Source organism: Hibiscus syriacus, unplaced genomic scaffold (assembly GCF_006381635.1).
Source record: "Hibiscus syriacus cultivar Baekdansim isolate YM2019G1 unplaced genomic scaffold, ASM638163v2 tig00111402_pilon, whole genome shotgun sequence".
Taxonomy (NCBI): domain Eukaryota; kingdom Viridiplantae; phylum Streptophyta; class Magnoliopsida; order Malvales; family Malvaceae; genus Hibiscus; species Hibiscus syriacus.
In genome coordinates, this window is record NW_024063082.1 from 6,420,215 (window position 1) to 6,443,597 (window position 23,383).

The 23,383-nt window shown below is 34.3% G+C and overlaps 4 protein-coding genes and 2 pseudogenes across 4 annotated transcripts; 3 read left to right on the forward strand and 3 right to left on the reverse strand.

The window, feature by feature from the left end:
• Positions 1 to 51: 51 nt before the first annotated feature.
• Positions 52 to 20,235, reverse strand: LOC120162530 (serine/threonine-protein kinase haspin homolog; the record flags this gene model as incomplete). Its single annotated transcript, XM_039172669.1, has 12 exons — positions 52 to 268; positions 408 to 474; positions 887 to 939; positions 1,032 to 1,100; positions 1,191 to 1,326; positions 1,409 to 1,470; positions 1,612 to 1,704; positions 1,852 to 1,963; positions 2,244 to 2,353; positions 2,491 to 2,614; positions 2,995 to 3,477; positions 20,087 to 20,235. Coding segments are annotated over 12 exons (1,578 nt in total), but the record flags the coding sequence as incomplete, so codon positions are not given.
• On the forward strand, positions 6,470 to 10,478 carry LOC120162525 (annotated as a pseudogene).
• LOC120162529 (zinc finger CCCH domain-containing protein 3-like) lies at positions 10,922 to 12,049 on the forward strand. The gene is made up of 4 exons (XM_039172668.1): positions 10,922 to 11,254; positions 11,330 to 11,391; positions 11,486 to 11,567; positions 11,786 to 12,049. The coding sequence occupies exons 1-4, from the start codon at positions 11,119 to 11,121 to the stop codon at positions 11,899 to 11,901; spliced, it is 396 nt and encodes a 131-aa protein (XP_039028599.1). The 5' UTR covers positions 10,922 to 11,118; the 3' UTR covers positions 11,902 to 12,049.
• LOC120162523 (pyrrolidone-carboxylate peptidase-like) lies at positions 12,084 to 14,669 on the reverse strand. The gene is made up of 5 exons (XM_039172665.1): positions 14,568 to 14,669; positions 13,514 to 13,849; positions 12,838 to 12,942; positions 12,682 to 12,729; positions 12,084 to 12,569 (listed from the first exon to the last, which is right to left on the reverse strand). The coding sequence occupies exons 2-5, from the start codon at positions 13,778 to 13,780 to the stop codon at positions 12,330 to 12,332; spliced, it is 660 nt and encodes a 219-aa protein (XP_039028596.1). The 5' UTR covers positions 13,781 to 13,849; positions 14,568 to 14,669; the 3' UTR covers positions 12,084 to 12,329.
• LOC120162527 (ADP-ribosylation factor 2-B-like) lies at positions 15,859 to 19,612 on the forward strand. Its single transcript, XM_039172667.1, has 7 exons — positions 15,859 to 15,930; positions 16,510 to 16,670; positions 16,754 to 16,824; positions 17,767 to 17,886; positions 18,944 to 19,062; positions 19,174 to 19,255; positions 19,337 to 19,612. The coding sequence occupies exons 2-7, from the start codon at positions 16,523 to 16,525 to the stop codon at positions 19,340 to 19,342; spliced, it is 546 nt and encodes a 181-aa protein (XP_039028598.1). The 5' UTR covers positions 15,859 to 15,930; positions 16,510 to 16,522; the 3' UTR covers positions 19,343 to 19,612.
• LOC120162519 lies at positions 20,084 to 21,483 on the reverse strand (annotated as a pseudogene).
• Positions 21,484 to 23,383: the final 1,900 nt, after the last annotated feature.

Consider the following 23,383-nt stretch of genomic DNA (forward strand, 5'->3'; position numbering starts at 1 on the left):
GTCGTGTGAGTTGAATGAAAGATTCAAAGCCTCATTAACTAATGCCCCAGGACCAGGCTATCCATTTCCCATTACAAACTAGTACCAAACACAATATTTGGAATCATCCCGTATATCCATATCCATCCTAAATTCGACTTCAAAAGCATTAATTATCCACAAGCAAATCGCCGAAGAAGCTATCGAAAATAGCTTCTTTAGCTGAATCATATTTGTCCAGACGCTTTTTCAGGGACCTCATGTCTCTTTCATTCTTTGAAGAACGTACCTGCCTCACAATTTTTGTTAAAAGAAACACAACCCATTATACAAGCCTTGATGGACAACTATATCTAATAATCAACCAAGTAAAAAGCAATGATCGGCAACATTTTTTGTAGAGTTATTATAGGACGAAAATCACTTACATATGTTTTCTTCAGCTGCAGTATATCCACCAAGTATATCAACCATAACACATTTGTTCTGGGAAAACTGTGCAACAACAACAATCAACTATGAGAAACATGTGGTTTAATGAAAGAGACCAAAACCTTTAAGACAGAAAAACTGACCAAAACAGAAAAGTAGAAATGCCTCAATTGTTTTTTTTTGGCAGCTTTGTGGATCTCATTCTTCCCTATTAATTTACTAGAACAATTACCAGTTAGGAACAAAATCACTACTACTACAGATAGCAACTGCAAAACCAAGAAATCGAACAAAGGTTTTACAAAAAGAACATGATCTAAGCAAAAATTTCAGTGCCGCAGTTGGATCCAGTTGATTAATATCAAGGTTCAATACATGAAGTTATAATAAGGTGGGTAGTAAGACAATTCAAGGCTTGAATTGATGAAACAGCAAAAGTGGCTCGTTCTCATATGTGAATAGATTGGAAAAGTACCTTCCTTCCCAGTGATCTTCTGTAACCTCCTTCATTTTTCTATATGTTTCTGACTGCATTTCATAATTAGTTTAGCAAGATTAGATGTGAATACGTTTTGTACGTAATTATGAACCAAAATTCACAGCTTGTTTCTGTTTCTTACTTGTTTATCTCCTTTTGGACCTTTAAAAAGATAAGGGTCCTGTGACAGATCCAGAAAGAGTATTTTTTTCTCCTGTATACCAAAGCCATTAGAAATTTTTTTCACATAAAATTTCTGACGTAGCAAAGTTTTGAAAAGGAATAAAAGAAAGAAGCAAACTTCACCAGTGTTTAATCTCGACAGTGTAAAATCAATTATTGACACTGATATCCCATATGTCCTGAAGGATATTTGTTTGCCCTCTAGCATAAACTTCATAGTGACAGAATCTTTTCGGCTCAAAAGTATGTTTCCCCTATAAAAAAAAGGAGAAAAAATTGATCAGCAATCATAATCAAGACACGAATTTACCATAAAAAAAGTGACAGCAAGCGGACCAATGCAAGTCACGGTGTTCAAACTCATATGCAGCTTCAGCCACAGCTAGGGCAGCCGTAACCTACACGACAATTGATAAGTTCACTCTGCGCTGGTAATAACAGAAAAAATAATCCATGAAACGAGACATGATCTTTTTAACTAGAAAATCACTTTTCAAATTTGTTTGAATAATTTTTTATCACAAGTCTCATTGATTTACCTGAACCAATAAACTTCGTGCTTCATCAAAATTCTCAATTACAAAGCTTTCAAGATCTTTACCACCATGTTGTAGAACAAATACGAGATAACGCTGAAGGCAAGTGCATCAGGATCAGCAAAAGAGTATTGGTAAACAAAAAGTATTTGTACTTTGGGAGTTTCCTTTACGTGCAGTATTCATAAAGTATATATTTATAACTTTCTTGCATACACATATTCATCAGGAAGAAGAGGGTACCTGTTTCTCTGGGAACTCTTTGGGGTGATCATTTTCTGAGCCATTCTTTTCATCCCATTTTTCCCAAGCTCTAACCAACGCCGCATCATACAAACCTTGGCAGACCTTTAAACTATCAAAGAAAGAGATCAATAAGAGATGATCTGAATAATAAGTCATCAGATAGGAAGAACAAATTTCGACCGGGTTACAAAACACGTAATTACAAAATTGAAAGTGCACAACCAGTCATACATTATTAGACACATTTCATGAACTGTGACTTTCTCTTGAGCATGACCCTAAAAAGCCAAGTAAGAATGAAAACTGCTTCTAATTTAAATGTTTGCTTATGGTTATCAGAAGTTAAGTTACAAAGAATGATACAGAAAATTGTGATGTGGAAAACATACTCAATTGTTTCTATAAAGGTCGTGCAAGCATTAAAATCATCTTTCTCAATTTCTCGTAAACTGTTAAGAGCTTTAGAAAGCACAGCCTCCTCAAGCAATTCTTCCGATTTCTGTAGCACAAAAAAGAATACTGATTAGTGATGAGACAAGCAAGTCATGAATTCATATTAAAAAAAAGTCTTCATGTAAAAGAATAATTTAACCAGCAAGCTACTTAAAGAAAAGTTAATTTCATTAGAATCAATACCTTTTGCACTTCTCCATTTACTGGGAAATCCCCATCAAACGGAACTATTTTGCACACCCTATTGCCTGCTCTGAAGGCTTCTCCGTAAGTACCTTCACCAACTTTAGCAATACTTTCTGGAGCACTGAATCAAGAAGATTTCACCATAATCAACCCGAGCAGTATACATTATCAACTATTTAGTGCAGAGAGGAATAGAAGAACAATGAAATGAGCTAAACACCATTGGAACTAACAGGTCCACGAAGATCACTGAAACCCTTGAACACAGAAATATGCATTCCTAATTTCTCAAAAAAAGAACAGCATATTTTATGATAACACAACAGAGTCAATACTAAATAGCAGATAAAGCAGGACGCTTCAGCAATGTGGTTAAGTCAGATGAACACAACCTATCATCGCAATGGCTCACCCTCCACTTGCACAGAAAACCACATAAATAAATTATGTGCAGTTTTCTTCAAGGGGAAAAAGAAAACAATTAATTCAAGAGAGACTAACCAATACTTAGAGAAAAAATCAAGAAACTGTAGCGGTGCTGACTGTTCACAGATTCCCAGTAAACCAGTAAATGGATCAATACGATCAAGATGTGATGATGTTGTTGTAGATGCCAAGGAAAATTTCCCAATGGAAGCATTTATATCTTCACAACCTTGGTCGCCATCACTTGCACTTATATCTTCACAAACTTGATCACCATCACTAATGGATATCGGACTGCACTTTTCAGGAGTTTTCACAATTGAAAAATCCATATCATCGGTATATATGTCATCTATTGGAGCAGCAGGAGTTTCCAATATTTTAGAAAAAGTGGAAGAAGGCCCACAACTGAAGTTTATCTTCTTCGACAAGAGCCACTTCTCTAATCTGGATGAAATATGTGGTATTGAATAAGGGACAGTTTGATTGCCCGTTGCCCATGTCCCAAAGTGTTTTGGTGATGGGCTCTCTTCCAATAACTCAAAGGCATCAACCTCTCTGGAGACACTAGATTGGTTTTGCACATTAGTAGTTGTGCAGCAACAGATGAAATGAAGGAAACAAAGTTAGACTTGAGATTGTATATGATGATATAGGCAATAGAAGGTCTGTCAGTCATACTTTGGGAACAGGTGGTTTTCCCCTTCTCCTGGGCTGCTTTTGTTGCGGTTCATTGGCCACGCAAGGAGCAACAGCAACGCTTGTCCTCCCTCTGAATGAAGCAGAAATATGAGATACATTAAAACCCAACATGACAAAGCAAATGAAAACGCATTTGAAGATTGTTGAGCAAACACCGAAACAAAAGAAAAGAGGGGGGGGGGGACCCGGATCATTAAACAAGCAGCATAAACAAGAAAACATTAAATTGTAGTACGGGCAGCAGCACAATAAGGCGTGATCTCTTATCCTATTCCTTGGTTATATAAAAATGGGGAAATGGAAAAGAAAGAAGGAACCTGGTGGAAAGCGAACGATTCCAACTGACCCGCTTGGTGTTAGCAGCGGCGACGAAACTGACGCGACTTCCGTTAGAGGGTTGCGGCAGCAGCTGGTGGTCTGAGTCAGTGGGGGTAGGGAGAGACGGTTGACGTCTTCTCTGATAGATGGGTTGGACTGTAGATTGCTGGTGTTGTTCCGGTGCCCCTGTGATTTCTGCCCACACATCAACGATCCCTCCCGCTCTTGTCCTTGCTTCTGCTTTGAGGTTCATCATTAAATCGTCTTAGTTAGATAAGCAGACTGAGATCGGTGAGAGAAGGAAAAGACACTGATTGATTTGAATATGCAGGGAGGCGGGAATGGGCCATGTCATTTGTACTATGGGCTTTGTTCCTGCGCAACCCAACGACTTTAAAGATAAAAAACAATGGCCCATATATTGTTTCTAATCTTAGGGTTTGTTTGATAAAAAAATATTTTAATTTTTTTATGTACTCTACCCAAGGATTTTTCGGGAAATTTGTCATCGAAGTGTTTTTCGAATATAATTAAAACTTTTATAATTATTATATATATTAAAATTCTTAGAATAAAAAGAAAAAAAATACATGACAAACAGGAAGTTTGGTATGAGATTTGAAGTGTTTGACATTGCTGTTAAGATGTATTTTTAAAATGATAAATGAGTATTTTAGATATATTGTTGAAAATTAAAAAAATAAATTTAAATGATATTTAAATTTTTAATATTTTAATATATATATATATATATCTAAATTGTGATATATTTTTTAATAAAAATAATTTATAATGATTTATTCATTATACGTGTTTCATGAAAGTATATAAAATTTAAAATAATTTTATCTAAAAAATTAGCACGAAAGCGTCATAAAACATTTAAACATATACATAACTTTTAATTATATAATGATGTCTTCCTGAAAAATTATAAATTTATAAACTATAAAAAATGGAAATTATATTTTTACTTTAAAAGTATATTGTTTGATAAAAAAGTTTAAAATTTCAAATTTTTATCTAAATTAAAAAATAGAGTATTTTAAATAATCAATGGAGACTATAAGATAATATATATTTAATTTTTTTAATTAATATATAAATTTAATTTAGTAAATTTAAAACTCTTTACGACAGTTACCAAAATTGTTCATTTTATGAGACAGTTCAGGAGTTACAAGCAAATAGACAGAATTTTTGGAGTAATGGTGGTGGTCTTCACAACCATCTTATCGCCTTTTGTTCTCATTTTTAGTTATTTCCTTTTACTTTTACTAATTTTCAATTTTAGTTTCATTGTTTAATATTAATGTTTTCTTGACCCTTTTTCTATTAAAGTGTATCTTGACTATCGTTATTTGTGGATTTTCAGTGCAGGTTTGTTTATTAGTTTTTCTTCTTGGTTTGTATTTCAACATAAATTTTTTTTAAGGGGAGGTCGTCTTCTCCGTTTGTTGTTTTTGATATTCTTCAAGTTTTTTTCTTCTATGGTTGGTGCTCGGAGCCGTTGGTACGATCAATTTATATACACCGTTGCTTCATTTCTTGATATTTTTTCTTATCAAACTATCATTACGCGATCATCGTAAGATTTATGATAATCTCGAGTGTGTTTGTTCAGTATGTGATTAACAATACGTTGTTGATACAGTTTTCGATAAATAAATATTTCCTTGTATCATTTTCAAAAAAAACTTTCTTAATTAATTAATAACATGTATCCTTTATTTCCCAAAAAAAAACACACATCCAACAAACATAGGTACTCGAACTTAAAATCACAACATTCCTTTTTATCATGGTCTCAATACGAGTATATTTAAGTTTTATGGTAAAATACACAGATGATATAATGACTATATGATAATGATTTGTTGAGTCCCTCAACTATTAAAAATTATAAGATAGTCATTTGATTATAGGAAGTTACTTTGTTGAGTCTCTTGACCTTTAAAAGTTACAAAATAGTCACCCCATTATTCATTGTGTTCCAAACTCATATTTTTTGTTAAAATTTTAACAACAGACTACATTAGATGTTAACTTACTTAATGAGATATAATAAAACTCGATCTCAATCTTAAATGACTATCATATCTCATTCAACATGTTAACGTCCAGCTTAAACAACCGTTAACTTTTAACAAAATGATAAGTTTGGTACATAATGAATAGTCGGGAGATCATTTTATAACTTTTCAACAAATCAACTCCATAAAACTAAAAGATTATTTTATAATTTTTAATAATCAAAGGATTCAACAAAACAATATCTTATAGTCGAAATCATTTTTATACTTTACCCTAAGTTTTAAATATATCTGTTTTGATATCGCTTTGTTTGTTTGATTAGATTAGATTAGATTAGATTAAATTTCAACAGTCAAAATCAAATAAAAATTATTAAAAATAAAATTAATTATAACTATAAAATTGAAGTAATTAAAAGAAAGAAAGAAAAAAACTAAGAGGCCAAATATTCTATCGTCATCATCACCATCACCACCATCATGTAACAATAAAGACTAATAATTTCCTGTACTTGTCTCTCCTTTTCTCTTTCTCCCTCATTAAACGCATTCGCCCTCGCGTCGCCTTCCGCCACCCATTTTTTCTTCTCTGTTATCTGTTTCTAAATATCGGTACATCATCTTCTTATTTTCCCTTTCTATTTTTCTAATGTACTTGTTGCCTTTCTGTCTTCATTCACCCCCCCCAAAAAAAAAAACTCGTTTGGGTCGGATGCCATCTTTTTTGGTGATCATCATCTGATTTTGATCTGCAGTTCCTTTTCTAATTATGTATATGAAGCATTAGATACCTCTCTGTCTGAATTTAACATTCGATATCTTTTTTTGGTAACTTTTTTAGAACACATTTTTCTTTTGATTATTGGTGAGGAGATGATTGAGAGATGGGTCTTTAATTATCTATCATTTATCCTGTATTTATAGGGATTAAGTATTTAAGTGGAAATAATTTTCTTCGTTGTTGATGTAAATTTTATTGTTAAGTCCTTGATGATGAAATGTATTCACACCTATAAATCATTTTATGCTTTTTTTATGGGGTCTTTTAGTTTGTTAAGCTGGGTTAGCTTCTTTTTACTTAATGAAGAACATTTTACACATTAAAGACATCAATAGCCTGGATATTGAGATTTCCTGCAATATAATATAAAATATCTGTGCTTTGATTGACTGAAATCTGTTGTTAGTTTCTTTTGCTTTTGTTTTTCAAAATAAAGAGTATCTGTTGATATTTTATTTTTTGGTTTTGAGTCTTTTGACTGGTTAAGAATTTTGCCAAGCTTGAACTGCTATATTTGTTTAAAGCGTTTAGTTTCCCTTGATTGTTTATAATGTAAGTTTGTTTGCAGTTAATACAGGTTGTAGAAAATTATGGAAATTGTTACCAATAATGTCTCATCGAGTTTATTAACATTTTTCTTTCCCTTTTTGTGTTGTAGATAATTGGTTGGCTTTTTAGTAGGAGGAAATAGGATTTGGACAATCTTTGTGCTGCAGATAGCGTCCATTGGCATGGCGCCTGCATCTGGTTAAAGAGAATCTAGTGCTGCTGGTGTTGACAAGTTACCGGAGGAGATGCATGACATGAAAATTAGAGAAGACAAAGTTAGCATTCCTTTGTTTGACTGTTTCTTTTTTACCATTACGGTTCCCTGCAGTTTGCATTTTTTTCCTCTTTGATTACTTTAACACCACCACATTTGCAACTAATTTCATTGAACAAAAGCAGCTGTAACTCATTGATCATCTTTAATTTGAAGGAAATGGAAGCAACATTTGTGGATGGTAATGGAACAGAGAAAGGGCATATAATTGTGACAACTATAGGTGGTAGAAATGGTCAGCCAAAACAGGTACATTCTTTTCTCTCTTGTGTGAGATTGTCATTGTTATGAGTGAGCCAGTACAAGTTTTTAGTATTTTTACCCCATTTTCTTCTAGTATAACACTATCTGTTCAAAATTCCAGACTATAAGTTACATGGTTGAACATGTGGTTGGACATGGATCCTTCGGAGTTGTTTTCCAGGTAAAAGCCCTCTTGTTCATTTGTTTCTGTAAGGTGGAAAAGAATTCTTATTTTTGTATATTTGTAAAATAAGTTCTTTTAAAATTTAGGCAAAGTGCTTAGAGACTGGTGAAAGTGTTGCTATAAAGAAGGTTCTTCAAGATAAGAGATACAAGAATCGTGAGTTACAAACAATGCGTCTTCTTGACCACCCAAATGTTGTAGCTTTGAAGCATTGTTTTTTTTTCAACAACTGAAAAGGATGAACTTTATCTTAATTTGGTACTCGAGTATGTACCTGAAACTGTTCATCGTGTGATCAAGCACTATAACAAGTTGAACCAAAGGATGCCATTGATATATGTGAAACTTTACACGTACCAGGTAAAGTGTTTGGTTTTTCAAAATTTGGTTCCTCCTGTGTTTTAAAAATGAAGCTTGGTTGAGATGCTAATAAAGGTCGATGCTTGCAGATATTTAGAGGACTGTCTTACATCCATCGCTGCATTGGTGTGTCATCGGGACATTAAACATCAAAACATTTTGGTATGTTAAAATATCTGTTTTGTCTGGGATATGATATCTCGTTGTTGGTCGAGTATAGTAGTACTGTTTCTTTATCTGCACCATGAATGAAACATGTCAAGTCTCTTTGTTATATCTCATACCTGCTAACTCAGTGATCCTATGGATGTGCTTTTGTTTCCTTTCTTCCTGCAGGTAAATCCACATACTCATCTGGTTAAACTATGTGATTTTGAAAGTGCAAAAGTCTTGGTAGGTTGGAATTTCTTTCAACTTTTACTTCTTTGTTAAAGTATCAATCTTTGATTTTTGTTTAGGTCTTACACTTTTAAACTTTCTTTTCTTGGCAACTGAAAGGGGAACCGAACATATCCTACATTTGCTCAAGGTATTATAGAGCACCTGAGCTAATTTTTGGGGCAACTGAGTACACTACAGCTATTGACATCTGGTCCGCTGGCTGTGTCCTTGCTGAGCTTTTACTTGGGCAGGTAAGAAGCTTGATCAAATGAGGTTCATTATTGTAGTTGTTGTATTGAATTGTCCTTGGTGTGTTGTACTAAGGCTTTTTCACTTGCCAGCCTTTGTTTCCCGGTGAGAGTGGAGTAGACCAGCTTGTAGAGATTATTAAGTTATTTTGATTCTGACTAATTTATTAGTTAGTACGATGCACGTATACGTATACATAGACATGTATGCACATAAGCATATATCTGTACCTTTTCAAGTGTCTTTTCTTTGTTGATTACATTGACGGGATGAAATTTATTTTTCTGCATGGAAATTGACATAGTTATCATTATTCCTACTAGTTCTTTTCTTAACCATAACATTATTAAGTCCATGTGTTCCTTTTGAATATGTTGTTTGTAGGTGTACTTGTGCTTTAAGAACTTTGGTTGTAGTTCTCTGTCATATATCATTATGGTATTAGAATAGCATGTTCTCCTCGTATTGAATGTCAAATTGACTATTTCTCTTTAACCGTTATGACTAATCATTGTTTTCCATAGGTATTGGGAACTCCAACACGAGAAGAAATTAAGTGCATGAACCCTAACTATACAGAGTTCAAATTCCCTCAGATTATGGCTCACCCATTGCACAAGGTATTAACAATCAGGAAAAAAAAGGGCGTGTCAATAATCTGTTGATTTGGTGTCAAGACTTTTGCAATATTCTCCTAATCTCGGTTGCAGTGCTGTGAGTTTATAAAATCTTTATATTTAAATATCTATTATGCTTTATCTTTTTCATTTAGTGCTTTTCCTTCAAGCTGCCCTGTGCATGATCTTGGGGTAAGCTTGAAGCTTGAGGTTCCTTCCTGATTAAAAAGTGGGAAATGAAAAATCTCTGTAGAAAACGAAGCTTATTATTTAAAAATTCAGTAACCATCTGGGTTGGTATTAAATAATGAAACAAAAAAGAGAAAGGTTAAAGTGTTTCTCTGTTGTTTACTTGTTTTGTTTTGGCGTGGGGAGATGGTAGAATAGAAGAGCTAAAACATTGTGGTCCTAAAAGTCTTCGGTTTGTTTCACACATCTCATGTCGTAAAATGGTATTGTGTTGCAGTTAGATGCCTTGGTCCATCCTTTCTTTGACGAGCTGCGTGATCCAGATGTCCGCTTGCTAAGGGTCGTTTCCTTCCGCCATCATTTAACTTTAAACCTCATGGTAAGAGCATTTTTGTTTATAACAGGGGTTATTGAATGTTGTAGAGATATAGAGGGATGGCTGGTTGTTTGTGTTGTCCACCAGAACTGAAGGGTGTTCAAGTAGAGGCTCTGGTGAAATTGATTCCGGAGCATGCAAGAAAGCAATGTCCAAATCTTGGTTTGTAATTGAATGCAAAATGTAACAGAGCAGCTGAGAAAGTGTATTATCATCTTATGTAAGCAATTTATTTTTTATGTATGTCTGTGTTATATGTAAAAGAAGAGATTTAGAAAATACTAATAATGTAAAAGCAGATGGTTTGGGAATTAAAATTTAGGAGTTTCTCTTTTTAATATTTTTTATTTAACTTAGATTTCATTTTCGTTTACATTGTAGCCCGATTATGATATTAAAAAAAATTATATTTTTTTAATAATATAAGATTATTATATGGTAGTATTTATTAAAAATTTATTTTAATTATTAATAACTCACGAATATTCGTAGACATTATTTAAACTCATAATATTACAATACTATTTTAATCGATGTGTGGGTGCGTCGGCAATTGTGAAAATAATTGAAGGTTTGGGATTGTGATAGCGAAGCCAAAGAGTGTTTGAAGCGATGCAAATATTTAATGATGAAATGATTAAAATATAAATAATTTAAAAGATTAATAATTAAATTGAAAATATTTAAATTTCACTTATCAAAATAAGAGTGAAGTTGTAATTGAGTGACGAAATTTTGCACTTCTCTTTAAGAAATATGTATGGATCTGCTAGATTGAAACAATGCAATGCAAGGTAAGAAGGGGAAGGCGAAAGCTTCTTTCTTCTTCTACCAAGGCTTCTTTGTAGCAGCGTCAGCAATCATCGGAGTGAAGAACATCCTACTATAAATAATAGCAGTATATTGAACAAGTGGTAGAAGAGAGAAGAAAAGGGAGAAAGGAATGCCGATAGGGAAGTACTACTGCGACTACTGCGATAAGCAGTTCCAAGACACCCCAGCTGCTCGAAAACGCCACCTGCAGGGCCTCCAACACCTCCGTGCCAAAGCCCAATGGTTCCACTCCCTCAACGCCCCCGGTAGGTACTCCTTTTACACTCTCTTTGTCTCTCTCTCTCTCTCTTTTCTCTTTTCCCTGCACTTTGTGAGTGCAGATCTCTATCAAAGTTCATCGCAACCCTTTTCAAAAGGCGTCTGCAATCGCTTCCTCAAAACGGTAATTAACCATCCCTCTCTTCTGGTAATTCCATTTTTTTGTTACTTCAATTATAATATCTAATTGCACTCGTTTCTTTTCCCCCTTCTTCTAGGGATTTTGCCATTTCGGAGATAACTGCAAATATTTCCATCCCAACAACGATTCCCGGGGACCTATTCCTCAACCTGCACCAGGTCTTTTCATTCTCAGGCCATATTTATTTGGGTGGACTACCTATTTAATCATTCACTAGTTTATGTTTTTGATGGTCTAATTATTATTTTTTTAAAAATTATATCTAATATTACTCTCGTCGCTAACTTTACGCACAACATTAGAAAATAATATAAAATATAATGTTAGCACGACCGTCAATTTTTCTAATGATATATTATATTATATTATATTATAGGTGGTGTGGAGGGGACTGGTAATGGCATGACAATGTCGTGGGGAAATCTGCCACCATCCTTGCAGCCTCCTCCGGAGTCTGGTTATCCATCGCTTCCCTTTGTGGATTGGGGTTAAAACTTAAAACTACTCTACATGCTATGTTTTTTAGACGCCAATTCTGTCGTATGCTGCTATATCTTCTTCATTGTTTAAGCTATAATGTCTTTGTTTTATGCCAATGTTAATACATGTTGAATAAAACACTCAGTTTCTGTTTCCTTTTATTTCTTTTTTTGCATCCCATTGGCCTTCTTTCTGTAATAGAAACAAAGCTGGAATCTATTCACGTATCAACATTCTAATTTTCAAGCATAAGAGGAACACGTATTTGGAAAAATAAGTTAAATGCATAAGATGTATCTGCCGAAATACAATTTCTTTCCATATGCATAAACGCGTCGTCTGTTTAATAAATAAGCATGCATCCATCCCTCACAACATGATCCATAACAGTACAACAGTGTCGATTCTTGGAAAAGAAGATGGGTTGATACACTATGTTACTAACAGAGTGAACCAAGTACCTCCAACAAGGAGGCTGCGAATTTCATTTGGGTCTCTTCGTCTATGATCAAGAAGAGAGGGACATGGACAAAGAGGGATTTGATCCCATTCTGCTCTGCAAAGTGAAGGGAGTGGTAATACACATAATTACACACAAACCGTCCGGCATCATCCGATGTCATCACCTCATATCCCTTCTTTGCTAATGCCTTCGTGATCTCTTCAACAGGAAGAGAAGTCTGCAGAAACGTAACAGAAGGAACTCTTTAATGATGATGGAAAATACTACAGTATCATATGAGATTTCCATGCCTTGCAAGAAAACTTATACTTTAGGGACAACAATACTACCTTACGTACACGTGAAATTCCACCATCTGCAGGCACAATGGGTACTCTCTGCAAACAATATAAAAGTTTAACAAAAGGATGAAAGTTTGAGGGAAAGAGGGAGAGGCATGACATATTGCATATGCACCATGAAAGGGGCAATGGGATATATCTAACCTGAGGTTTCCATCCCATCTCGTCAGGGCAACGGAAAGTAGCTTCATTTACAGCTTGATGCTCAATAGCAAATCTGCAGGCACCACTATTGACTCCAAAATGCACCTGAAGAAATATTGTCAGAATGGACAAGTAACATTAGGCTTGAATTTGTAAGGATTGCATCGAAGACAAGTTATCAAGATAAATGTCTGTTGGCAAACTCCCCTCATACACATTGCATCAAAATTGGGCCCGGTTATCTCAACTGAGCTCTCTTCATGCATTTAAGATGGAAAAGAAGATGGCAGTAAAAATGGTTGATCTCAGATTTATCAGATCGACTAATCACATGCTCCCGAACATGCAGTTTCAATGTGGATTCAAGATGGCACTTTAAATGAGATTTTACAGTTATTCGCTACATTTGCGGAGAATAAAGGGAATGCAGGGTAGCTTGTTAGAGTTATTGCATAGAGCAGTTAGTTAAAAAGGCCTCCTCCCTAGTTATCTAAAAGCCAGAAGAATTATTTGATGATTCATTTCTGCAAATGTGCTTGGAACAAGAGAATTCCAGCACCGTCACCGGGACGCACTTTCTTCTTTCCGGTTTTTACTAATGTAAACATGAAGTTGGTATGCATGCGTGAAACTAAGCAATTATAACATAGTAGAAAGTGAAAGCCGAGTAACTAACCCAAATAATTTTCTCAGAACATGAAGATTGAGAATCCTTCCCTGTTAAGGCAGATTGCAATGTCTGATACAGTGGAGTGAGAGCTCCTTGTCCAGCAGTCTCAAGAACACTACAACTGCCAAGGATAACGCCTTTCGGTAAACCTTTCTTTCTTGTATACTCTTTTAGATTACTAACAATGGTTTCGGTTGGGTTCTCGGAAACTCCATGAAATTTCTTAAAACCAGTCACATGGATGGTTACCGCTGCTGGCCCTTCGGAACCCATCAATCAACAATTCATATGATACTGACGAAGTCTTATCCCCCAAGAAAACCGATATAGTTATATAAGTACCTGCATGAAGCACAAGAGAAGTAAACCAACAAGCTCTACAAGGAACTTACAAAACCAGACGAAAGCAGAATATATGACCTCGTCCCGGTTTCAAGATCGAGAACATTCATGGTTAACAAATTTACACTTCATTACTCCTAACTTCGTGCAGATCCTATATAATTCTCAGTAAAGAGTATATTCTAATTACAAATTACCAAAGGATGGTACTGGTAAGGAAATGAGAGCCAGAGTTTTAGCTTCAAGAAGTTGAACCTATCAACTAGCTTCAAGATGTTGAACCTATCAACTAGCTTCAAGATGTTGAACCTATCAACTAGCCTTATAAACTATGAATACATTGAGACAATAAACTTCTGATGATTAATACATTCCTTTTAGTTTTCCAGAAGATAATACTTCATAAAAGCTTCAAAAACCGTACATATTTACAAAGACTTATAGCAATTAGATAAAAGAAGAAGAGAGACTTCATAAATCTGCAGAAAGGAAGCAGCTAAGAGACAAAGTTGTAAGATCAAATTGGGAGAGCTAAAGAACATAATGATCCAGTTTCCGAAACCATAAAATGAACAATCTAGAATCAGTTAATCTGATCTAAGACCAATCAAATTAAGAATCCCAGAAATAATCACAATCCATGCCAAAAAAGCGAAGCCAAGATAGAAATCAAATACCGAAAGTGACAAAGACGTGAAAAGAAAACCCAGAAATATACCTGGAAAGCTAAGGCAAGAAGAAGAACAAGAATAAGATTATATGCTTTGGTCACCTGTAGTGTTTGACGGGAAAAAGAAATGAGAAGTCACAGCCAAACAGTCTATCTAATCTAAAGTTGATTTAAACAAATACGAAAGCTAATCTGCTAATGATTCCCACAAAGAAGAAGAAAACAAGTTGCAGTGTTAATGTATATCATATTTGTATCTGTCAGTTTCGTTGAAGGTGGGTGGGGTTGGGACAGTGATGGACTTTGATAGTATTAAATTTTGAGAGATAAATTATAAAACTATAATAGATTTAATTTAATTATCAAATTTTAATTTTATTAATTAAAATTTTTAATTACTTAAATGATAATTGGGATATATGTCATTAATATTTGATAAATGATTTGATATGATAGTTAATAAAATTAGTATAATTATATATTTATAAATCTTATTAATTGTTTTAGTTTTTAATTCAATAATTTTTTATAAATTATTACGTAGATTTTGTACCGAATTCGTTCTAATTAATGTGGAGTTGGGTATAAGTTAGTGTTTAACGAGTGAGTGTAGATATAAAAAATCATACTCGTCATGAATAATAGATAGGTGATGAGTTTAAGACTTTACCTGTTTCGCATCTGTTCGTCCAGTGACTACACTCCATATAAAATTTAGACCATTATAAATTTAAATATAAATTCACAAACTATTTTGTAAATTATAAGAAACGACTTGTAATTTAACCAACTATCAAGCTTATGTAATATGTGAGGTTGGTGTTAGGTAAATACAAGAGGTACATAAAGGGTGGTGAGTATCTAGTCGGGTAGTAGGTGTGAATTTAAAAATTTTATTCATCGTGGGTAGTAGATAAATGATAGATACGAAAATATTATCTAACTCGCCTGTTTGTCATCTCTACTCATTTCATTATTATATAATATATATATATATATAATTCTACTATATTATCTATTTTTTTTATAAAATATCATTTATTTTTGTTTATAATTTATATTTCTTTTAATATTATAAAAATATAAATTTATTAAATAATTTTGATAATAAAATAAAATATTATTGTTTTTAAAAAATTAAATTTAAACAGTTACATCAAACATCTATATTACCAATAATTAAAATAAATAATATTAAAATATTATTATATTATTTCTTATTAATCGATCCATTGATTGGTTCTTGTTTAGTTTTAGGCAAATGAAAGGATGGGTCTAGTAATTTTAAGCCCAAGCCTCCGCTGGCCCTAACCTGAAATCTTCCTAATAAATCAAATCCCGTTGCTCTTATGTAATTATTCCCCTTCATTTGATTGCAGGTCTCTACACTTTTTCGTCAATCTATTGCCATGTACTGTACAAATCTCTTTCCTCTTCCTTTTGCTTCTGCATCTTATTTCCAATTTATCTGTTGTTTATCTGTTCCCTTTACATTTGCTTTTTTGTTTAGATTTATGTGTATCTATTAATAAAAGTCATTTTCACGTTGATTTCTGCTGATGGTTCTTTTGTTATTTTATCCCAGATCCAGATCTGGATCTGGGTTTTATTAGATCTACTTATATTTCCTCCCGGATCTTAATTTCTGTGAAATATAGTATGCTTCTACCATTAGATTTCATATTGAATCTACTTTTTTTTTTTGCTTAATTAGTGCTTTTTTCATTTCGTTTTACATGTTATTGTGTTCTAGTTGATTCGGATCATGTGTTGAAAATGTCCTTACCTCTTTAAATAAATTGTTCCTAATGTTATCCATCGATTCGATATAGGGCAATTACATACATCTGTCTTGTATAAATGGGGGATGGCTTATATTATATTTTACCAATTATATATCAAATGATTTTTTTTGTTCTTTTTTCCGTTGTACTAATTGATGAATAAGCTGGGGCGGACATTCTCTTATGTTCCTTTATTTTCCCTTCAGCCAGAATAGAAGGATGGGTCTTTCTTTTGCTAAGTTGTTCAGTCGCCTGTTTGCCAAGAAAGAGATGCGAATTCTTATGGTGGGTCTTGATGCTGCTGGTAAGACCACCATATTGTACAAGCTGAAGCTCGGGGAGATTGTCACCACCATTCCCACAATTGGTATCCTCTCATTGCTAACTCTTCTGCAAGTATTTTGCTATCGTCTGTTTATAGATATTGATGCTTATTGCTATCTCACCCAGGGTTTAATGTGGAGACTGTTGAATATAAGAACATTAGCTTCACTGTTTGGGATGTTGGTGGTCAGGACAAGGTAATGCAACCGGAACTAAAAAAATGTTGAAGATTCAACTACAAATAATTAGCGATTTACCATTTATTGTTTTCCTGGGTCTTACTGCTTGATGGAACATGATATTTTGCCATGTTATTCAACTGTACAATCATGTTGATGTTTCAACTGACGGATGTGTTTGTGGACAGTCTTATGCTGATGGCATAATCCATAACCAGCATATAAGATAACCGGAAGCCACATCTACTAATGACACCTTGTCTTTCTAGTTTTTCATTTGGTGGTATGAGAAGAGGCTTTCCATGTTGTGGCTGACACATTATTTGACTTCTTGCCTTTATTGTGATATCTTGATTTATTGAGCATATTCATACAAAGCTTTGGTTTTTTTCCCTTCATAAATATGTTGTTTGCTATAGCAGGTGCTTTATAATTGCAGATGATGAATTTGAGTGCTTATTGACGGTCTTGTGCTAGCTAGATGTTTCCCGTTAGCACATAACATTATCATAAGCTATATTTACCTGTGCTATCTTGTCTTTCAAGTTTTCCCTCTGGCTATAAGGGGAAGGCTATCTGCATCATGGCATATATAAAAAAATGTTTATGTAGTTTATATAAATTATTATCCGTATTCATTCAGACTTGTTTAGAACTAACAGCAGTGGTAATGAAAGTTCTTTTCTTTTTTAATTACCTGGTATTGACACTGTTGCTGATTTTCTGAACTGTGCAAATTGTGGTGAATGCCAAGTTAATTTGTCTTTTGCTTCAATTTTATATTCAATATATAGTGCAACCACCACTATTTCTTCAATGCAATTGAGTTTGATTTTTTTTCCTGAGAATTGTTGCTTGCTTTTCTGTGGTAGATGTGTTTACCCATTCTTCAAATTTAGAGTGAAATGTCTGGAGTTTGATGGCATGCTAATTTCTGGTCGCTTTTATGGCTACTTTCAGATCCGACCTTTGTGGAGGCACTACTTCCAAAATACCCAGGGGCTAATATTTGTTGTTGATAGCAATGATCGTGATCGTGTGGTCGAGGCCAGGGATGAGCTTCACCGTATGCTAAATGAGGTGCTGGTTTGCTTCTTTGCTCTCTTATTAGTTTTATTTTTTTTCTATTGAGTTGGAATTTTTATGTGTGTTTGGAAAGTCACCCAATAATTAGATTTTGTTCTAATCTATGTAGCACGGGTACGGCAAATAAGTGCCGTACCAAGTACCCGATACGTCCCCAACTTGGGTACAAGACGGGTACAGCTTGGGTATATATCCGAGACGTCTCATGTTTAAGGGGTACGACTGAAATTAATTGGGTGCATCAGATAGATTTTTGGGGACGTATCGGGGACGATATTTGATCTTCACTCGCGTACCTAGAATTATTTTTAAGATTTAAATAATAAAAAAAGGATATAGTTGAATTATGATATGATTTATTTTTTAATTAGGATTTAATTTCTCATACAATGAGGTATTCTTCGGATCCAAAAAGTTGATAACTAACTTCGATGCCGAAACTCCATTGCTCCAATCTTTGACTTTCAAAGTGCTTGAACAACCTACTTCATCCAGTTGTTGCGAAAGAAATTGGAGTAATTATTCCTTCGTCCACTCACTTAGGAGGAATAAGTTAAATCTAAGTTGTACTGAAGATTTGGTTTACATTAACTGCAATCTCAATCTTTTATCAAAGAATTCTAGTCACTATGAACTTTAATGAATATTTATGACTTTTTTTTAAAAAAAAAATTTAAGATTTATTTTATATTTAGCGTACTTGTACCTTATAATTTTTAAAATTATCGTTTCTTGTCCCTGTAACCATCCCTGTATTTGTCTCCATACCCATATCAGTGCAACCTAGGTTCTAATTATATAGTTGACAACTATCATAATTTGTGGGTCCGGTTTCAATTTTATAATAAATATTATTTTAAAATTTAAACTTACATAACTTTGTAATTACAATTTGTACTACCAAACATGACTACGGTTGTAATTGCAGTTATGTCCAAACATGTCATATCGAGACAAGGGATGAGAAAAATAATGGGACTCTGGTCTACATTAACTGCTTAAGCATGTTTAATTACTATTTTGTTCATAATGTTGCTTCTAATATGTGTAGGATGAGCTGAGGGATGCTGTGCTGCTTGTATTTGCAAACAAGCAAGATCTACCAAATGCTTTGAATGCTGCTGAGATCACTGATAAACTTGGCCTTCATTCCCTCCGTCAGCGCCACTGGTATTTTATAATCAACTTGTACCCTGCTCTTTTATGTCCATATCAGTCTGTTTGTTCTTAAGAACTTGTTTTTTTTATAGAATGTGATCATTTCTTTATTGGGAGTCACAGGTATATCCAGAGTACATGTGCTACCTCTGGTGAAGGGTTGTATGAGGGACTTGACTGGCTCTCCAACAACATAGCTAGCAAGGTAGGTTCAGACTGTTGTGTGAGCCCGTTGTAGATATTATTCTGTTCTAATTATTGCTTTTATTCATTGTGTTTTTTCTAGGCTTGAGAGGGTCGTCGATGATCAGCGACATTTACATCTGTGGCAGTAATCTTTGCAGAAGTCGAATTTGAATATGTATATTTTATTTTTTATTTCTGGTATTGGAATGCTTCTTTGGCTTGTTAACTTTTACAAGAAATGTACGAGGTTGTGTTAGATACGGGCAGTTTGACTGCCTGCCTGCTTTGTAGATGTAATTCATTGTTCTCAGAGTTTATTGAATTCATTGTCGACATTTCATAGTAATAAGTTGTGAAATTTCCGAGTATGATCGCAGATATGTTTATTAGTTAGGTCAGAAAGCTCCAGGTGAGCTGGCTGTTCTGGCTTGATAGGCTGGGAAGATTACCGGCAATTCATCTGGTTCATCTCTATTTTGCATGAATCGTCGGATCGGCTTCCTTTTGTTCCAAGGCTTGTAGCCCTTGATGGGTTTGATCTTTATCCATATACTATGCCTGTAGAAAAAGAAAGAAAGAACGCAACTGGTAAAAGAAATGCCATAAAAATGTATTATTACTTATCCTGATTAACCTTTCTTCTCTTCTTGCGCAGACCAAGTGTTTGATGCTAAACAAACCCCTCATAGATTTGGTAATTTATCCAAAGTTAAATGATTTCCAACCTCTGCAAAGGAAAAATTTGGATTCAATCCAACTTTTTTCTTTCATATTAGGTTTCACATACTTTTAATATACTCACCTTGTTTATTAGGATCTGGAACTTATTTAGAAAAGAAAGAAAAACTACAGAAAATATTCATTTTTATATTCAAAACGTTTACAAATAAATCTACAAATAGTCAAACTAAACAAAGAATCCGTAAGGACAGCATAATAGTTGCTTATGTTTTCCTGAGAAAATATCTGTCTGTTCCTTTTAATAAATATAAGGACACATCAAATACAAGTAGAAAGAAGAAAATAATAGATTTACAGAATTACACTCCCTACACAGCTTAGATGTATTGTATATATCATTATTAATAATTTATATCCCCGTCAGATTAAGGCCACGACAACTAAGCAGCCGATGGGGCTTTTAAATGATGAATAATCCCGGCCTCCGGAAATGATTCGAAAAATTGTTGCAGGCCAGCTTGGTCATCCTCATCAGCTTCTGTTTCGCCATTGGCCATAGCATTTTCGAAGTCAAGCGACTCATCCTTGTAGATATCCCACCATTTTCCCACCAGCATCTTAATGTCTTCTCTGTCCATGTTCTATTCTTTGCCGTATACCTCCAGGGTTTGGAGCCAGCAGCGCAGTAGTGAACAACTTTGGCCTTTTCGAGCTCAATGTTCTTAGGGTGGCGCCATAGCATGGCCATCACCAAGTTGTAAATTGGAGGAATGGGCCTGTAAATGTTCTTAAAGAACATGTTAAGATAATCCTGCTCAGCAAATGGGGTAGGAGGAGTAACTTTGAGAGTGGTCAACAGGTCCTCATACACAGAAAGACTGGGTTCGTACACAAACATGCCTGCGTTGAAGTAAAGAGGAGGCTTAGGACCCAGCGGAGAAGGCCACTGGACCTTGTTAGGGCACTGTTGGCAGTAGCCAATCTTGTACTGTGGGGTGTGGCTCCAGGTTTTCTCACAGAAGCAATCCATCACTGCATAAAAGTAACCATCTTCCATGTCGAACAAGTGGTCTATGTTGTCAAACACTTGGATGTCACCGTCCAAGTATATCATCTTGGAATACTCCACAAACTGTACAAAAAAGAAAGAAATTTTTTCATTTTGGAATCTGAAATTCCTAAACAGAAAATGCAAAGATATAATTAATATATATACCTCCCAGATACGAAGCTTGGAATAGTTGATGACATAGTAAGCCATGGCAAACTGGGTGTGGTTCTCGGGTGGATACACAGGCTCAATCTCCTTGAGTATGCAGCCTTGTTCTGTAAGTGTGTTCCTGTGATCCTCCGGCACGTCAGGCAAAAGAGCCACCACAAGTGGGTACTTGCTCTTAACCTTCCTGAGTCCCTTGGCTAACCCCACCACGCCCTTGACGTAGTCACCGTCCCCTGCCAAGAACGTAACGTATGCCCTTTTGGGATGGATTGCAGCTTTGGCGGTGACAGTGGCAGCTTTAGTGCTGGTGGCGTTAGGGGCCATGTTCGAAAAATGGTGTGGTTAAATGTTAAAAGAAAAAGGTAATGGGTGTTTTTAGCTTAGCATTTGATTTGAAGGAAAATAGAGATTGGTGATGCAAGAGAAAGGTCAGTTGCTGGTGTTGAGGAGGGATGTGGGAGGTGGTGTTTATATAGGCTATAAACAACGCGTTGGCCCATCAGGAACATAAAGGAAAATAGAAATAATATTTTATAATATCCTGGGTTAATTAACTATTTTTTTAAATTCCATTTTATTTACAGCTTAACTAACTCCAACTAACCGACATCACCAAACATACGTGGTCCATTGTCATATCGCCACGTTATCCATTGAGAGTCAAGTATTTTCCTCGTAGACTGTCGCCTGTTCATAGCTTAATATGAGTGGTAAACGTCGTCGTAGGGTCCAGTAAATCTACTGCTCCCAGTGGGACAATCAGACGCCATGTGTCAGCATCGTGAATAATGTCGGTGAATTTACTTGTCAGTTGCTTGAATCAAACGGTCCAACAGAACCGTTTCATTTATCCTTTTCATTTGTTTCTCTTTTTCAAAGTTTCTAGTTAAGTTGGTTATGACCCACAATCATTAAGATAACAAAACGTTTCAATGCATTAGGTTTATGGGATATAGTTTCTTTATTTAATGGACTAAACGACCAAATCTCCGAGGATAATTTTCTTAAACATATTTCTTTTTCATTGTCTTTCAACTTATCCAAAGTTTTACATCCAATTTTCGATTTTTTAACTTTTAAAACTGATGTTTTTGTAGTGCTATATTTAATATTGATTATTATTTCTGTGTGAACCTTTTAAATTTTATGTACGAACCAAGTAATCTTAATGGTTAAAGGGTGATTATCTTTACCAACAATCAGTTATTTAGGAGGATGAGGTATTGGGTCTCTTAAGCAAGGTCAGAGGTTATAATCTTGCGTTTAAGAATGGAGCAAATTGAGTTGGGAGGGTCGCCATCGCCTCTGCAGTATCCGATCTATATTAATCGGTCAATAGATCGGATACCAGTAATTAATTCAAAAAGAGTGATTATCTTTAGATGTCACGAGTTTGATCACAATGTCTGCAATAATAATTTTGCAATTTTGTACTCTTAAATTTTTAATATAACTTCTAAAAAGATTTTCACCCTGACATAAAATCTTACATTCATCTATGTTAGTAAGTGAACTAGATTACTCAAAATTAAATTAATCGAGCTTTTTAAATTGTTAACCATTTATCAAATAAAAAAATTCAAAGAAAACATTAATTAAACTGAACAAAATTTTGGATGATTCAATGTTTTTGAATTAGCTTAAATTTGTTAGAAGCTATGACATATAACTATTTTTTTTTTAATTTGGGTTTGGATATTTTCTTTACTTGTTAGAAAACTTATGATATATGTTTTATATTTGAATCCGAGACGGTTTTAAAATTTTAATAGGTTTGGACTTAAAATATATATAACATATTTAATATTGAATATTATAGGATAATTCAATTATTTAATCGATTTTAATTTGAATTAATCAATAATTAAACTTTAAAAAAATCCTTAATTATTCTGTGTAGGTGATAAACTGTTTAACCCAACTAATTTAAAACTTTTTTGATTAATTCAAAGCAAGAGGGGATAATTAAAGGATGAAAAAGAATGAAGGGCCAAGCTTGTCCAGATTTCTGGGAATGATTCCTTGAATCGGTCACCATTTTTAGCATGGTTAATGGATTTATATGACAACAAATATTTTTAAAAATTGAATTTAAAATTTAAAAGGTGGAAACCTACGTTTGCATTTCTTCTTTGGTCGTGTAAGATTACATAACATTAGATTAGACTTTGGGTTGCTTGTAACATATAAATTAACAAATGTCACCACCCATATCCACATTTACTAATTGGATAATGTAATATTTAT

Bases quoted from the DNA above. Each gene is read 5' to 3' on its own strand.
- LOC120162527 (XM_039172667.1), top strand. From the start codon at position 16,523: ATGGGTCTTTCTTTTGCTAAGTTGTTCAGTCGCCTGTTTGCCAAGAAA. The intron at 16,671-16,753 runs GTATCCTCTCAT...TATCTCACCCAG, and splicing joins CACCACCATTCCCACAATTG to GGTTTAATGTGGAGACTGTT. The intron at 16,825-17,766 runs GTAATGCAACCG...GGCTACTTTCAG, and splicing joins ATGTTGGTGGTCAGGACAAG to ATCCGACCTTTGTGGAGGCA.
- LOC120162523 (XM_039172665.1), bottom strand. From the start codon at position 13,780: ATGGGTTCCGAAGGGCCAGCAGCGGTAACCATCCATGTGACTGGTTTT. The intron at 12,730-12,837 runs GTTAGATATATC...TATTGTTTGCAG, and splicing joins AGATGGGATGGAAACCTCAG to AGAGTACCCATTGTGCCTGC. The intron at 12,570-12,681 runs GTAGTATTGTTG...ACGTTTCTGCAG, and splicing joins GAATTTCACGTGTACGTAAG to ACTTCTCTTCCTGTTGAAGA.
- LOC120162529 (XM_039172668.1), top strand. From the start codon at position 11,119: ATGCCGATAGGGAAGTACTACTGCGACTACTGCGATAAGCAGTTCCAA. The intron at 11,255-11,329 runs GTAGGTACTCCT...TTGTGAGTGCAG, and splicing joins CCACTCCCTCAACGCCCCCG to ATCTCTATCAAAGTTCATCG. The intron at 11,568-11,785 runs GTCTTTTCATTC...ATTATATTATAG, and splicing joins TATTCCTCAACCTGCACCAG to GTGGTGTGGAGGGGACTGGT.